The sequence below is a fragment of the Xyrauchen texanus genome, chromosome 1 (genome assembly GCF_025860055.1).
Source record: "Xyrauchen texanus isolate HMW12.3.18 chromosome 1, RBS_HiC_50CHRs, whole genome shotgun sequence".
Classification (NCBI taxonomy): domain Eukaryota; kingdom Metazoa; phylum Chordata; class Actinopteri; order Cypriniformes; family Catostomidae; genus Xyrauchen; species Xyrauchen texanus.
In genome coordinates, this window is record NC_068276.1 from 5,927,893 (window position 1) to 5,943,860 (window position 15,968).

Consider the following 15,968-nt stretch of genomic DNA (forward strand, 5'->3'; position numbering starts at 1 on the left):
AACAGCATTTGGTTATGATGAGAAGTGATGGGGCAGTCCCCATCAGTTTTTAAGCTCTTAAATGTCATTTAAAGTTTTAAGATCATGACCTGAGAGCAGGTTTATCAAATCGTTGAATCATTTTAATTCAGAAGCAATCAAAGATTCTTTTCCCCTCAATTCAAATGTTATTGACTAGTAGCTAACTATTGCTAGCTTTTCTTGAGAAACTGAAAAAATAAATAAAATTACACACGGTTACAAAATCCACATCATCACACATTATACCAAAATCCACTTAAATGTTGATCAAGGCCATGATCAAATCTTTATTCCATGACATTTGATAAATCTTTTAACATGGATGAAGAGTTTTATTGGTCAACATTTAATGTAGTCAAAAGTGCCCTTAATTGAAGAATCACCGTTACATGAGACACTCTACCAGACCCACGGCTTTACTCTTTGTCAGTCATTTATTTGTTGGCAAACAAGTTTCACTGTTACAACGAATATTAGTGAGAGGTCATTCAACCACAGGGTAAAATAACAGAAAAATGCAATAAATAAAATCTATAATAATATTTGTGATGATAAAAACTACATGTGCTGCATAAATGTTTACTTCCCAGACATTTTGCAGAATAGTTACTTTCATCTTTTTGCTTTAGTGAAATAAATAACCGTTCATTCTCCTACTGAAAAGAAATAAGGCAAAGACAAGGTATTCTACCTTCTCTCATTCTAAATGTGGGTGTTCAATAAGTAAAACACTGCGGTTCAATTATACAAGTGCCTTGTGTGCATCCCTATCAAACTCACTCTAAATAATAAAGACCTTAGCGAGTGTTTGGCAAATGCTTTTTGATGACCTTATGCTGTTTCTCATATCACTCCAAAAATGCTGATATGTTTTCAATATTGGGCTTTAATTAATCTTTTATCTACAAACTTGAGACAATGGAACAATAAATCAAATACAACAAGGAAACATTCACTGTCATTTTTGTTACTTGCCATTGTTCATATTGAAATGAAGATGTGAAAGAAAACAATATTATAAAAAATTGATTGAAACCAGTCTAAGGACGAGGCCATCAGGAAAGAATGGAAATGATCTGAAATCACCATGGTTACGGAAGCGGAGAGCGTCGTAACAGAATAAGCACTATCCTGCGTAACGCTAATGTCTGTACATTTACACAGAAATATCATAGAATTCTCTGGTATTAGTTTTTCCCTCCTCGGTTTAATATTTGTTATTAATACAGCAAAAAAGAAAGGATTCTCTAGAGCATGTGTGGTGAAAGCGTCCTTCTATATACTGTTCTAAATCAGTTTTGCTTCACTTTTGCAGGATTATCGCAGCAAAATGTGCTGCTGTTCACCATATCAGAAGAAACAAAAAATTCAAAAGCAAACATGGATTCAGGTGGTATTAAAATAGTTTGAGTCACTTGATTGGTGTTGACTAGGCGCACTCAGCTACTAACAATGTTTCTGGCAGTTATTCATATTCCTTTGGGGTTGCTGAGAATCAAAACACATTTTGGAATCTCATACATCCCAGAAGGTTATACAGTAAATCCATTTTTGGGTCCATTTCCCTATAAGTAGAAGTGCACAACCAACAAGACCGAAGAGAATGTCAGCTCTCAAAATCATTGACAAACAAGGGTTACCCATAATTCTCTACCAATGACAATACAAAATCACCTCCCAAGATTGTATTGTTTGTTGCAGTTAATTTCTCTGCAGACAGATAAAAAACGAAAGTTGAACGACTGCAGACGACTGAACGGTACAGAAACGTAAAAGAGCACATGGAGGAGAGGGTATAGGCATGGCCAGGAGGGTGAATAGAGCTGGGCGTGGGCAGAATGCATGAGGGTTGGAGTGCATGTTCTGTGGCGTCCTCTATAGGCTGGTGACCAGGTGTGTGGGCTCCTGTGGCGTCTCTTCAGGTGAAAGCTCATCTTTGGGCTGGACAATAAAGCCGTCACTGCTGCCACGACTCAGATGGTAGTACGAGTGCAGCTGGTGCAGGTGGTTGCGTGAGCCCAAGTTGGGCATGCTCTTATAGTACACTTCATCAGGCTCCCCACTCCTGGGGAGAGTGTGCATGTCGCCGCTGCAAGGCAGCGAATGCGTTTCATTGTGGTCGGGATCAGGCAGCGTGGGCATGCTGGTGTAGAGCGAGTCTCTCTGGGGGGATGGAGTCTCTTCTATTTGCTCTTCGGTCAATAGTGGGAAGAAACTCTCACTGTTTTCTTGAGGAAGGCGTCGTCGGGATGAGGAGGTGGAGCTAAAAGACGTGGGGTGTGGCTGGGCATGGTTGACAGGACGTGGTGGCGGAAGCAAGGGTGCACTGGACTCTTCCCTGATCAGCTCCAGACCAAGAAAATCCTCAGGTGGGAAAGATGGTGAGTCGTCCAGACCCAACGCAAGATTAACAGGCAACATGGTAGAGTCTTTCACCCCGCCGCCATTGCTGACTTCGTTAACCAACTTGTTCATCAGGTTGCGTCCATGTTCTGCCGTTCGGTCTTGGTTGTTCAGGTAGGTGGGCAGGTAGTTGGAGGTAAGCTCTTTGAGGATTCGCTTCTCCAGTTTGGTCTCTTTGTGTACATTGTACGTGCGGTCTATGATTTGCACGCAGTCGCTCAAGTAATCGGCACTACCCAAGCTGTAGCTATTGCCATGGTTACCATTCAGTGGTAGAGTATCCATGGCACTTGTATCCCGAGCATTGTTCAGGATTCCCTCTGCAAGACAAAAAGTCAGAGAGCAGTAATTAAAATCACATGTGCCTGGCACATCCATTAGTCCAACATGCACATGAACACCTTGAAACTATTCAACCCCAAGGGGGATGTTAATTGGGCTTCCAAATTACTGCCATCATTGGTATTTCAATTTGTCAAGGGTTCAAAGCTGACTTGAGGTTTAGAACTCACTGAAAATTAATTGAAACATGCTAGTGAAGCCCGTGGACTTACCTGTCAAGAGCTTCTTCATCTATATATTTTGAACATTGAACAGCCTCAAATCAAAGCAAACCTTTCTTACAACAGACATATCATATAACATTCATATCACAGACATACTGTAACACTCAGCAAAGCTGCCAGAAACAAAAAAACACACAAAAAAACCCAAGGCACATTCACAAGCGCACAAAAATACACAACAGCCATGCAGTCGCTTGCTGTGTAAAAACAACAAACTAAATCATGCTGGCCTTTATATAACACTCATATATCATTAGAAACAGAGAGAGCAGCTTCTACTTCAGAATAAAAACTTTGGTTGCAAAACAGCAAATTGTCCATTCAGCTTCTAGTTTAACAAAAAGCATCACTTTGCATTGATGAAAAGACGAGAAAATTAGATTTTTATTGGAATGAGGTTAAAAGTGCTCTCTGATTAGAATATTGATTTAAACATCTCTTAGCAGAATTGTGTTTGCTATAGTATCAAGAAGGGAAATTACATTTGGTAAGCAATGTTTAGATTGACTCCCATACTTGTCTCTCTGTAGGGCTCTTAAAGGACAGCATGGAGAGACAGAGAGAGAGAGAGAGAGAGAGAGAGAGAGAGAGTACAGGTAAGCATTCACAGTGACCGCTCAAAGAGAAATTGCACACAGATTAATGAAGCGCATATAAACAGTTACGCTCAAACCGTTTGTTTCACCTCGGACACACACCCCCACGCCCCCCTTGCAAACCCTTGGCACACATGTAAACCACATTAAATTGTACTTTGAGACACCACTAAACGTCTGGAGGGCGCAGGCATGGATTTCTGTCTTCGTTAGTGGTGGGCTCTGCTCTGCATGTGGTTGCACAGTCAGAATTGTATTTGGTAAGAGAGTTATTGATCGAGATAAAGAGGAACATTAAAAGTGGCTTGGGATCTATTCGTATTTTCTGGGCTTTTATTGATATTAGATTTCAAGGTCGCTACAATGCTGCCAATGCAGATTAAGAGGTGGTTATCCTGTTCTCGCCCCTCCTTAATCATGTCACCCAGAAATGTGTCTGTATAAGCTTTTCTTCGAATTCTCGCAGATTTGTATGCATTCGTGAAGGTCGCACTTACTAAAGCAGGATGGGTCAGAATAGGAAGCAGATCATCAGTGCAATGGACAGACAAGAGTGAGACAGATGTCTCAATATTGCAGAGATACAATACTGCTAACTGGAGAAGCCAGGCCTCTTGCAGGCATCTTAGCTTGAGCACATGGTCGATTCATGTTCTAAAGGAACTTACTTTATATACAGCCCCAACATTTATTGGTTCATATTTATATTTGTCCAAACCCATCTACATGAAATCTACATATCGAATGCAAGTACACCGATAAGCCACAACAAGCCTCGTTCTGACAAAACTGCGCCAACCCGCATTTCGGAACAGCATTCTGAGACTCTATCCTTCTCACCACAATTGTACAGAGTGGTTATCTGAGTTACCGTAGACTTTGTCAGTTCGAACCAGTCTGGCCATTCTTTGTTGACTTCTCTGATCAACAAGACATTTCCATCCACAGAACTGCCCCTCACTGGGTGTTTTTGGTTTTTGGCACCATTCGCAGTAAATTCTAGAGATTGTTGTCCATGAAAATCCCAGGAGATCAGCAGTTACAGAAATACTCAAACCAGCCCATCTGGCAGTTTTGGCAGCACATGGGTGACCTACACAATATTAGGCAGGTGGTTTTATTGATGTGGCTGATCGGTGTATTACAATTGCAGATCCATACAATATCTGTCTAGAAGTTGTTGTGTTGCATGTAGCTCTGCAGAAATGCACTCTTTCTTTTCAGTCGAGTTAGCGCTTCGACATGTCACAATCAAGACATACTGACACATATAACAACTGCACTAGCATTTCTGTCTAGATTTGCAAGTCATTATCCAGCACTTGCCCATTGCTGCTGATGTCGTCTAGAAATGTGTTTGTCTCTCTGTCTGTCGAGCCTTCTGAAATCTTCTGGATTTATAAATGTGGTGCTCTCTAAAGCTTGAGGTGACAGAAGAGGAAGCAGATCAGCAGTGCAGCAGACAGACATGCATGAGACAGCTGCGTGCAGAGATGCGTTATTGCTAACAGGAGAAGTCGGGCCTCCTGTGGGCATCTCAGCATGAACACACGGTGCATTCCTGTTCAAATGGAACGTTCTAGATGTTTGAAGTCTTGCTCGGAAAAACTGAGCACTGAGTTTTGCATGCAGCTTTGTAAAAGCATGTACATTCTTTCAATCAGTGCTGCAACTTGCCACAATCAAGACAGACCGATGTTGAGTGTTTCTGTCCAGACCCATCTTCATGAGACACATCAGAGCTTTGTGTCTTCAAAGGGGTGAACGACTTTGTTCAGTGATTCAGTACTAATGCATGGTTAAAGATTGCTGTCGGATTTCTGTCTAGATGAAGTCGTTAACCTATGCGCCCTTTCATGCAGACATCATTCAGAAATGCCAGGCCCTCCTTTGGGCATCTCAGTACGAGTGCCTGGTAGATTCCTGTCATAAATTAATGCTTGAGATGTGTCTTACTCACTGCTTTGTATGCAGTTTTGCAGAAGCACACTCCTTTAATCAATGCTTCACATTAAAGTTGCGTGTTTTCAAAACAGTGGGCGAAATATAATGATGGCAATTATGTAAGATAATGACACAATTAAGATTTACGACCCAAGTCAATGTCCAAATACATTTGCATGAGCCAAATTAGTATATATTAATATATATACATAAAGTAGGCGAATTTGTCCTGAGATTTGGCACTAATACATGTATAACAATTGATTGCTGATGCATTTCTGTCACGTAGCAATATGCAGCTATCAGTCACTGTTATTATTTCAGCTTTGTGAACTCCTCAACTCATATTTCATGGGCGATATTATGTGTTTGTTTGGACCAGACCGCACCAGACAGAGGACAAAGATGATCGCAAACACGTTCAACTTGAAGCGACATAGCGTGCGCCCTCCCCTCAAACACACCCACACACACACAGTTAGTGCACAGGAAGATAAAGCAGCAAAAGAATGCAGCACACCTTGAGCATTGTACATGCTGAGAGTGGGGTTGTTATAGACAGCAGAATCGCCCAGTAAGGTGTTATAGGGGTTGTTAGAGGCGTGAGTGCGCAGCAGAGAGTTTGGGATGAGGTGATTGGCCATGGCACCTGATGCAGCCACACAGATGGAGAGAAAAACAGACAGAAAAGATCAAACAAATGCAGCAACAGTATTAGCATTATCATACAGACGTCCAGGCAGCAGCCACAGAAAAAGCAAGAACATTCAACCAATGTTCTCATAACAACATCGAATGTTTGTTTTTTTTTAAGCGTTGTAGTTCATTGTGGTTATGAGACCATCCATGTATACATTGTACTGTCTCTCACTGGCTAATGGGGCAGGGTGTGTTCTATACACAGATAATCAGAAGTAACTAGGACAGGTCAGTGCATTTCCCAAAAGCATTGTTGGCCAATCATAGTCACAATTTCCATCATTAGTCAAGTCAAGTGGTTTTTATTGTCGTTCAGCCATATACAGTTATTACAGTACACAGTGAAACGAGACAACGTTCCTCCAGGACCATGGTGCTACATAAAACAACATAGGACAAACACAGAACCACATGAGACTACACAGACTAAATAACATACCTATATAAAGTGCACAAGCAAACGTGTGCAAAAAGTACGGGACAGTACAATAAACGACTAAAAATTAACAAGACAATAGGCACAGTGAGAGACAGTGCAGCGCCAACCAGTACACAGTAGTGCAAAAAGATGACAGTTTCTAAAATTACCAAATGTAAACATAACATACTATGAGATAGTGTTCTATGCACATAGCAGTTATTGAGGTAGCAGACAGTTATAAAGTGACAATAATTAAAGTGCAACTCAGGACACGTGTGTGTGTGTGTGTCAGTCCAGTCTCTGAGTATTGAGGAGTCTGATGGCTGCCCGAATGCTTCGGTACCTCTTGCCAGACGGCAGGAGTGTGAAGAGTTTGTGTGAGGAGTCATCCACAATGCTGGTTGCTTTGCAGATGCAGTGTTTTTGTAAATGTCTTTGATGGAGGGAAGAGAGACCCCGATGATCTTCTCAGCTGTCCTCACTATCCTCTGCAGGGCTTTGCGGTCCAAAACGGTGCAAGTCCCAAACCAGGCAGTGATGAAGCTGCTTTCGATGCTCTCAATATTCCCTCTATAGAATGTAGTGAGGATGGGGGGTGGGAGATGTGCTTTCCTCAGCCTTCGAAGAAAGTAGAGATGCTGCTGGGATTTCTTGGTAATAGAGCTGGTGTTGAGGGACCAGGTGAGGTTCTCTGCAAGGTGAACACCAAGGAATTTGGTGCTTTTGACGATCTCCACAAAGGAGCCGTCGATGTTCAGCGGAGAGCGGTCACTCTGTGCTCTCCTAAAGTCAACAACCATCTCTTTTGTTTTGTCCACATTCAGAGACAGGTTGTTGGCTCTACACCAGTCCGTTAGCCACTGCACCTCCTCTCTGTATGCTGACTCGTCGTTCTTGCCGATGAGACCCACCACGGTCATGTCATCGGCAAACTTATTGATGTGGTTCGAGCTGTGCATATTATGTGTTTGTTTGGACCAGACCGCACCAGACAGAGGACAAAGATGATCGCAAACACGTTCAACTTGAAGCGACATAGCGGGCGCCCTCCCCTCAAACACACCCACACACACACAGTTAGTGCACAGGAAGATAAAGCAGCAAAAGAACACAGCACACCTTGAGCATTGTACATGCTGAGAGTGGGGTTGTTATAGCCCATCGATGCCGTCGATGTTCAGCAGAGAGCGGTCACTATGTGCTCTCCTAAAGTCAACAACCATCTCTTTTGTTTTGTCCACATTCAGAGACAGGTTGTTGGCTCTAAACCAGTCCGTTATCCGCTGCACCTCCTCTCTGTATGCTGACTCATCGTTCTTGCTGATGAGACCCACCACGGTCATGTCATCGGCAAACTTATTGATGTGGTTCGAGCTGTGCATTGCTGCACAGTCTTGAGTCAGCAGAGTGAACAGCAGTGGACTGAGCACACAGCCCTGTGGGCCCCAGTGCTCAGTGTGGTGGTGGTGGGGATGCTGTTCCCGATCCGGACTGACTGAGGCCTCCCAGTCAGGAAGTCCAGGATCCAGTTGCGTAGGGAGGTGTCCAGGCCCAGCAGGTTCAGCTTTCCAATCAGGTGCTGAGGAATTATTGTGTTGAATGCTGAGCTGAAGTCTATGAACGGCATTGAAACATATGAGTCCTTTTTATCTAGGTGGGTGAGGGTCAGATGGAGGGTGGTGGCGATGGCGTCGTCTATTAAACAGTTTGGACGATATGCGAACTGCAGTGGGTCTAATGAGGGGGGCAGCTGGGTCTTAATGTGCCTCATGACGAGCCTCTCGAAGCACTTCATGATGTCATGGGACGTGTGAGTGTGATGGGACGGTAGTCATTGAGGCAGGACACTGAAGACTTCTTTGGCATGGGGACCATGGTGGTGGCCTTGAAGCACGTTGGAACGACAGTTTGGCCCTCGCTGTTCTTAGGGCAGCCTTGTCGCAGGTCTCAGGTCCTCAGCAGTGCACGCACCTCCGCAGTCATCCACGGCTTCTGGTTGGAGCATGTGGTGATGGTCTTGGAGAAGGTGACATAATCAATGCACTTGCTGATGTAGCTGGTCACTGATGCTGTGTATTCCTCCAAGTTGGTAGAGTCGCCATATGTTGCAGCCTCCCTGAGCATGTGCCAGTCAGTACACTCAAAACAGTCCTGAAGAGCAGAGATAGCTCCTGCTGGCCAGGTTTTCACCTGCTTCTGGAGTGGTTTTGTGCATCTGATGAGCGGTCCGTATTCTGGAATTAGCATAACAGAGATGTGGTCTGAGATGGCGAGGTACGTGCCTGGGATGTTTGTTGAAACAAGATCAAGCATGTTCACCCCTCTCGTTGCAAAGTCCACATACTGATGGAGTTTAGTGAGCACTGTCTTGAGATTCGCATGGTTGAAATCTCCGGCGACAATAAACAGTCCATTAGGTGAGCGTTCTGCAGTTCGCTCATAGCCCCATACAGTTCAAAGAGCGCTTCATTAGCATTAGCGCTGGGGGGAATGTAAAACTCTGGTTATGATAACAGTGGTGAATTCCCGTGGTAAATAAAAAGGTCTGCATCTAAAAGTCACAAACTCCACCAGCAATGAGCAGTAACTAGAGACTAGCATAGAGTTATTGCACCATTCCGTGTTGATGTAAACACACAAGCCACCAGCGCGAGTCTTACAGCACAGAGCTGCATTTCTGTTGGCACGAAACGAGCCCGTCTAGCTGAATGTAGGCGTCCGGAACTCTGTGAGTCTCCGTGAAAACAAAGCTCTAAGCTCACGCTGCATAGTCTGCTGGAGTCGGATGTAGTCCAGTTTATTGTCCAGGGAGCAAACATTTGAGAGCAGGATAGACGGGAGAGCTGGCCGGCTAGGGTTTTTTACCAACATAGTTCAACAATCTGGTGTTTCACGAAATTATAGTTCCAACGAACATTTCCAAATAGTATTGCAAAGTTGTGTGGTTGGAACGACAGCTCTTTACTTGTGGTTAGAAGCATAGTATCTCGATGTCATTTGACTTCACTGAGCCTTCTATATCTTTCATTCTATATTCTTTTATATTCTTTTAAACTTTCAAGACTGTTGACCCTGTTGACATGCACTTAAGAAAACGTGGTGATCTGAAACGTTGGGTAAACGCAAACAATGTTTTCCTTATGCAATTAAAGGGAACTGAAGGGAAAATTGTAACAGTTAAAGGTGGGCAAGGAGGCGGGAACCGTCAAAAAAGTAAACATAAACTTTAATGATATAAATTAACTTAAAAAAACAAAACATAAGGCTTCCTCTTACCTCCCGGGTTTTGGCACCACTGTCAAACTTAACTTAAAACAAACACAGACACACATGAAACGTGGCCGCGTGCGTCTCTCTCTCTCTCTCTCTCTCTCTCTCTCTCTCTCTCTCTCTCTCTCGAAGTGGCACCTCTGGCTCCCCTTTATCTCGCTCTCCCGCTGATCAGCTGTTTCAGTGCCGTTCATGCAGCCTCATGGCCCGGCCACGCCCTCCTTCTCATCACAGAGATTAAACGGTCTAACACACCCAGGTTTCTGTCAGAGACTTAGGCTTACATGTCCATTTAAATGCATAAGCGGCATTCTTGTAGGTATTTGAGGAGTGCACATGTGAGTATGTGCTCTAGTGTGTTGGAGGCATCTCAGAGTATGACGCAAGAGGGAAACCTCAATATTGCAGAACAATTCTGCTGCCTCTTACACAGTGCATGTAAATGTGATTACCGCTTTCTTGCAATAAACAGCTTTCTGGTGTTCATGTACTGTAAATGAGTTAAAATAATTTGACATTTGATTCGATCTCTGCAAAAGTTATTACTCCCCAGCGTAACATCATTAATGACAGTTCTGATTGTAGAACCGTTGTGGTTTCAATGATGGATGTGTGACTACTACGGTTTTGGGAAACGTTCATGACTAGCTAGTTAATTTCCCAAACGATGCATCATACTTGCAAATCTGTGTCTGTGGAACGCAGTAGAAAGCTTTGCAGTATTGAAACACCTGCCATTCACAAATGTCTACACATCCCCAGCATGTTCGTTTATTGTATATTATTTTAGCTAATTTGACTATGCTGTCAGCTACCAATAAGAGTGTAGTTCTATCAGCTTCGTTTAATGCATTTTAGCATGTTTAAAATCCATTCTGCAGAATTCTCAAGACTTGAGAAAAAGAAAATCGTAATAAATAAATAGATAAATAAATAAAAATGGTTCTGCTGGGCCTAGTCATAAACCTAAACAAGCTCATTTAACACACACAAGCATTTGGCTTAGAAAATGTGTTCTTTTGCACATCCCTAGAATTAACTTCATAATCAGTCTTGTCATTTCCATTTGTTCTCAAATTAAGATCCACATACAATATAAGCTCAATTATTCAACAGAGATTGGATTATTCTTATCAAAATAGGCATGCTTATCATGCTCTCAGCTGATTGTACACCTCTGAAAATCATCTATTGAAAAGTAAGATATAAGCAGCTTAAGAGATATGAGACAGTGAGAAAGACAAAGCTGGAGAGAGTGAGACAGACATATGATGGACAGTGACTGATCTTCCTATATATATTTATATATATATATAGTGTGTGTGTGTGTGTGTGTGTGTGTGTGTGTGTGTGTGTGTGTGTGTGCACTAAGAGCCTATTTATTGTCATTGTGACACTTCCTCCCTCTCAAATGGGTCAATCCATCATCAGGGCTGGACTGGTAATCTGGCATACCGGGCATTTTCCCCGTGGGCCGTCGCACTTTGGGCCCGATAAGGGGCGGACTGGCGATCAGGAGAACCAAGCGGGCCTGGTGGGTTGGCCGCGAAACAGGCCGAATGGGCCGTGATAATCTAAAATGAGCCTGGGCATTATGCAGAATGGGCTACAAATTGGCGCCGCGATATGCAGAAAAGTTCAGCAACTTTTGGGCCAGTTGCTATATAAAATCCGGGGACAATTTCTCTTCCCAGTCCAGCCCTGTCCATCATCATAACAGAACTTTAAAGTCTCACTCAACAGATACAGAGAGAGAGAGAGAGAGAAAGCTCAGTAAGTGCCTTGAGTCTGTCTCCGTCACTAAACTTCTGTCCAATTTGACTATGGCTCTCCCTTATTTATATTATTTGTATTATTAGGGATGTCCCGATACCAATACTAGTATCAGAATTGGGTCCAATACCGTACTCATGCTTGTAAAAATGCTTTGATTCCAAAAACAGATACCATCTGACGTATTCAGCGCACAAATTAAAATCACGTTATGTCCTAGTGTGACTATTAAACTGCAATGGATGCAATTTATATATAGTAAAACATATAGTTATATATATAGTTTGCATGTGCTGCGCACTTCTGCCAGGTTCTGTACAAAAACACTTAATTTTATAAAAATTATGTAACATTATGTTGAAAATTTGTCGATTTAACTTAATTAGACACTATTTTGATGATAAAATTGAAATATACTGTTGATATGGAATTCAGGAAAAATAAATAATAAAAAAACAAACAAAAATTCAGTTCCAAAAAGGACTTTCAGATCTTTCTACTCATTCTCAGCAGCGGTTTTAACCACCATGCAAACCACACAATTGTGTGGAGCCCCAGACATCGGTGGGCCCCCGCCTAGGTAAGAAAGCTCAGCCAAAAAAGCAGCACACCGCTTTCAGAGGGGTTCACGTTAGAGGTCGGGTTTGGGTCAGTTTATTAAGTAGGACTTAGATTTTGGGTTTGTAATTTATGAAAAAATATACAGTCCTTGCGAACGTGTTTCATCTACACGCTCACGCTCACACTCACATACGCGCGAATAAAGAACAGATGTTCTCAAAGTATGGTGTAATGATATTGATGTGCTGCAGATGAGCCGTCAGTGTGAAATCAGTCCAGATGAGTTCATTCCTTCAGCAAACGCTCTACTTGACCAGGAAAGAACAGAAGATGCCTTGCAGACGCAAGATACACAAGACAATGTGTGTAGGTGTGTGTGTATGTGTGTGCACGTGTGTGTGTGTGTGTGTGTGTGTGTGTGTGTGTGTGTGTACCTCTGTTGAGTGTAGCAGAGCTGTTGATGTCTCCTGTCATGAACGATGATTCTGTCTGCTTCCTCACAGTGTCGTTCCACATCCGGCGGATTCGGCTCTGTGAACAATGCCAAATCGTAATTTTTACACACACATCCTACCAAAGACTAATTCAGAAAATCATTGGAAACTGCCCGCACTAATTGCACCAAAACTAGCAAATAAACTGCGCCAAATGATGACAGAATTGAACTAAGACACACTCATATGCTCATGTAAAGTGTCCCTGTGAGGTCCTTTAACATGTGGACACTTAAAGGGTTAATTCACCCAAAAATGGAAATTCCATTCACTCACCCTCCTTTTGTTCCAAATCCATATGACTAACGTCTGTGGCACATAAGAGGACAAATTTGAGTTGGGTAAAATACTCCAAAAAGTAACCCACCAAAAATTACTTCTTATTCCTAGAGAATTGTAATCTGATAACTGATCTGATTACATCACTGAAAAGTAATAACATTACTTATTATTTTTAAGTTACTTTCGAAACACAGTTTAGTTTGTTGTTTTGCTCAATTAATTTAAAATAGACAGTAAGGTGTCAAGACTTATACCAAAATTATTCTACACCTACAAACGCAATATATTCCATGCATAAAAATTCTATATAAAAATGAAAGGACAGAAACCAATAATAATACTGAAATAATTTTTCAATCGCAAATGCAGTTTGAATAATAAGCAAAAGTTAATTAACAGCTAATTTATCTAGGGCTATGTTAACTCTGTTACAATCAATTACTCCCATTTAGCCAGACTCTTAATTATTTAAAGGTGCAGTCAGTCATTTTTTCCCCTTTTTTTTTTTTTAAGTAAAAGTTTTACTCCTAAAGAAAATAATTATAATTTTGACACATATGTATAAAATCACGAACGCTCAGATGAGATGAGGATTGTAGTCATATCAGTAACTTTATAAAAGCTGTTTGATTCTACATTGGGCAGGGGCGCCCTCATGGGGGCTGCCATTTTAGAATCACATGACCAGCTGAATACTACTCGCTTAATCTCAGTAACTGTCTTGTTATTGGACACTTTCACTCTTGGATTAAATTAATCATGGCTGATTGTGAATAATGAATTTCTACAGTGGCATTTGTGACTGAAAACTATTGATTTTGAATGATGCTGCATCTACACCACTAGATGTCACTGTAAGTCCAAGATGACATGAGCAAAAAGTTACGGACTGCACTTTTAATTCACCGTTTTCAATTAAAGTTAATTAGATCTGAACATATTTACAAAGGACAAAAAGTCATAACTTCATACTTAATTCATGAGTATACAGGCTTTAAAGCTTTTTTTGGATAAATTCTGCTTTGTATTTGCCTTTATGACGATTTGCCATTGTTCGTGCATAGTATCTAGAGTTTAACTATGGTATTATTAAGACCATGATAAAAAATCTATGGAATTTGTAACAAAAAACAATATCAAACACATGTAGAAATAATAAAAACAACCTACATAAAAGTGACTTTTATTGCCCTAATAAATATATAAACTATTTCTGGCCAAATGCCATAGTTACTACTACAGTTATTGTTATTACAGTAACTGTCAGGTATATTTCTATAAGGGTGCTGATTTGTGGAATGAAGCCTGTAATTACTGTTGTCAATGGAGCAATGTTTTCCTGTTTACCTCGTCACTGTAGTTTAAAATGATGGACTCTTTAATCTTGTTTCAACTAGATTCAGCACAGAGCCTTTAAGTGCCTCATATCAGATGGGTTTATAACAGAGAATCCTGTGTCAAATTCAAATGGGTTGCACGTGACTCGCACTGACTGTGTTAACCTCGGGACAGCATGCCGCAAGCGCAGAGCAGGCTCAACAGATTAGTGAGACCGGTACCACTTTTACTCTGCTCTGCCCGGCAAATGCGCTAAACGGCCAGGTAGTGCCATTTCGTCACACTCTTGTAGGATTTGCGGACACCAAAGTATCCAGCCAACGGTCTAAACTAAATTCTACATGCATGCAGACACTCAAAGTTTTCAACTAAAAAAAATTATTCAGTCGTTTATATCATCAAAAATGTATTTTTGAATATGAAAAATGGATCAAGATCCAGACCTCAGTGACCTCATAGCTGGTTACAGCTTTGGGTGAAGCATCAGCATTTCCCCGGCCCTGTGTTGCGCTTCCGTCTTACCAGACAATTTGGATGGTTAATATTGTGGAGGATGAGAGTTTAAGAGATTTATTGCCCATTGCAATGAATACTTAACCCTAACCTAGTTATTTCAATTAGTTAACCTCCCACTTAGTTGTATGAACATAAAAAGATTCAACAGCTGAGACATAAACTGAACAAGTTTCATAGACATGTGACTAACAGAAAAGGAATAATGTGTCACTGAACAAAGGGGGGTCCAAAAAGTAACAGTCAGTATCTGATGTGGCCACCAGCTGCATTAAGTACTGCAGCGCATCTCCTCCTCATGGACTGCACCAGCTTTACCAGTTCTTACTGTGAGATGTTACCCCAATCTTCCACCAAGGCACATGCAAGTTCCCAGACATTTCTAGGGGGAATGGCCCTAGCCCTCACCCTCCGATCCATCAGGTCCCAGACGTGCTCAATGAGATTGAGATCCGGGCTCTTCGCTGGCCATGGCAGAACACTGACCATCCTGTCTTGCAGGAAATCACGCACCGAACGAGCAGTATGGTTGGTGGCATTGTCATACTGGGGGATCATGACAGGATGAGCCTGCAGGAAGAGTACCACATGAGGGAGGAGGATGTCTTCCCTATAACGCACAGCATTGAGATTGCCTGCAATGAAAACAAGCTCAGTCTGATGATCCTGTGGCCATGACGGACCCTCCACTTTCAAATCGATCCCGCTCCAGAGTTCTCGTTGTAACGTTCATTCCTCTCAATGATAAACGCAAATACAACCATCACCCCTGGTGAGACAAAACCTCGACTCGTCAGTGAAGAGCACTTTTTGCCAGTCCTGTCCGGTCCAGCGAAGGTGGGTTTGTGCCCGTAGGTGACGTTGTTGCCGGTGATGTCTGGTAAGGACCTGTCTTACAACAGTCCTACAAGCTCTCAGTCCAGCCTCTCTCAGCCTATTGTGGACAGTCTGAGCACTGATGGAGGGATTGTGCATTCCTGGTGTAACTCGGGCAGTTGTTGTTGCCATCCTGTACCTGTACCACAAATGTGATATTCGGATGTACCGATCCTGTGCAGGTGTTGTTACATGTGATCTGCCACTGCGA

General features: G+C 42.2%; 1 protein-coding gene across 21 annotated transcripts in view; it reads right to left on the minus strand.

Moving 5' to 3' along the window:
* Positions 1–282: 282 nt before the first annotated feature.
* Positions 283–15,968, minus strand: part of LOC127639549 (adhesion G protein-coupled receptor L3-like) — a 296,527-nt gene continuing 280,841 nt past the window's right edge. For 9 of the 21 annotated variants that reach the window (XM_052123196.1, XM_052121798.1, XM_052122283.1 and 6 more), the window contains 3 exons: positions 12,689–12,785; positions 6,051–6,179; positions 283–2,744 (listed from right to left, as the gene is read on the minus strand). In XM_052123196.1, the coding sequence (XP_051979156.1) occupies positions 1,897–2,744; positions 6,051–6,179; positions 12,689–12,785 (1,074 nt within the window). In that variant the 3' untranslated portion in view covers positions 283–1,896. Of the gene's footprint in view, positions 2,745–3,472; positions 3,525–6,050; positions 6,180–12,688; positions 12,786–15,968 lie in introns of all 21 variants that reach the window. The other 12 variants (XM_052123117.1, XM_052122957.1, XM_052123044.1 and 9 more) reach the window with 3 other exon arrangements.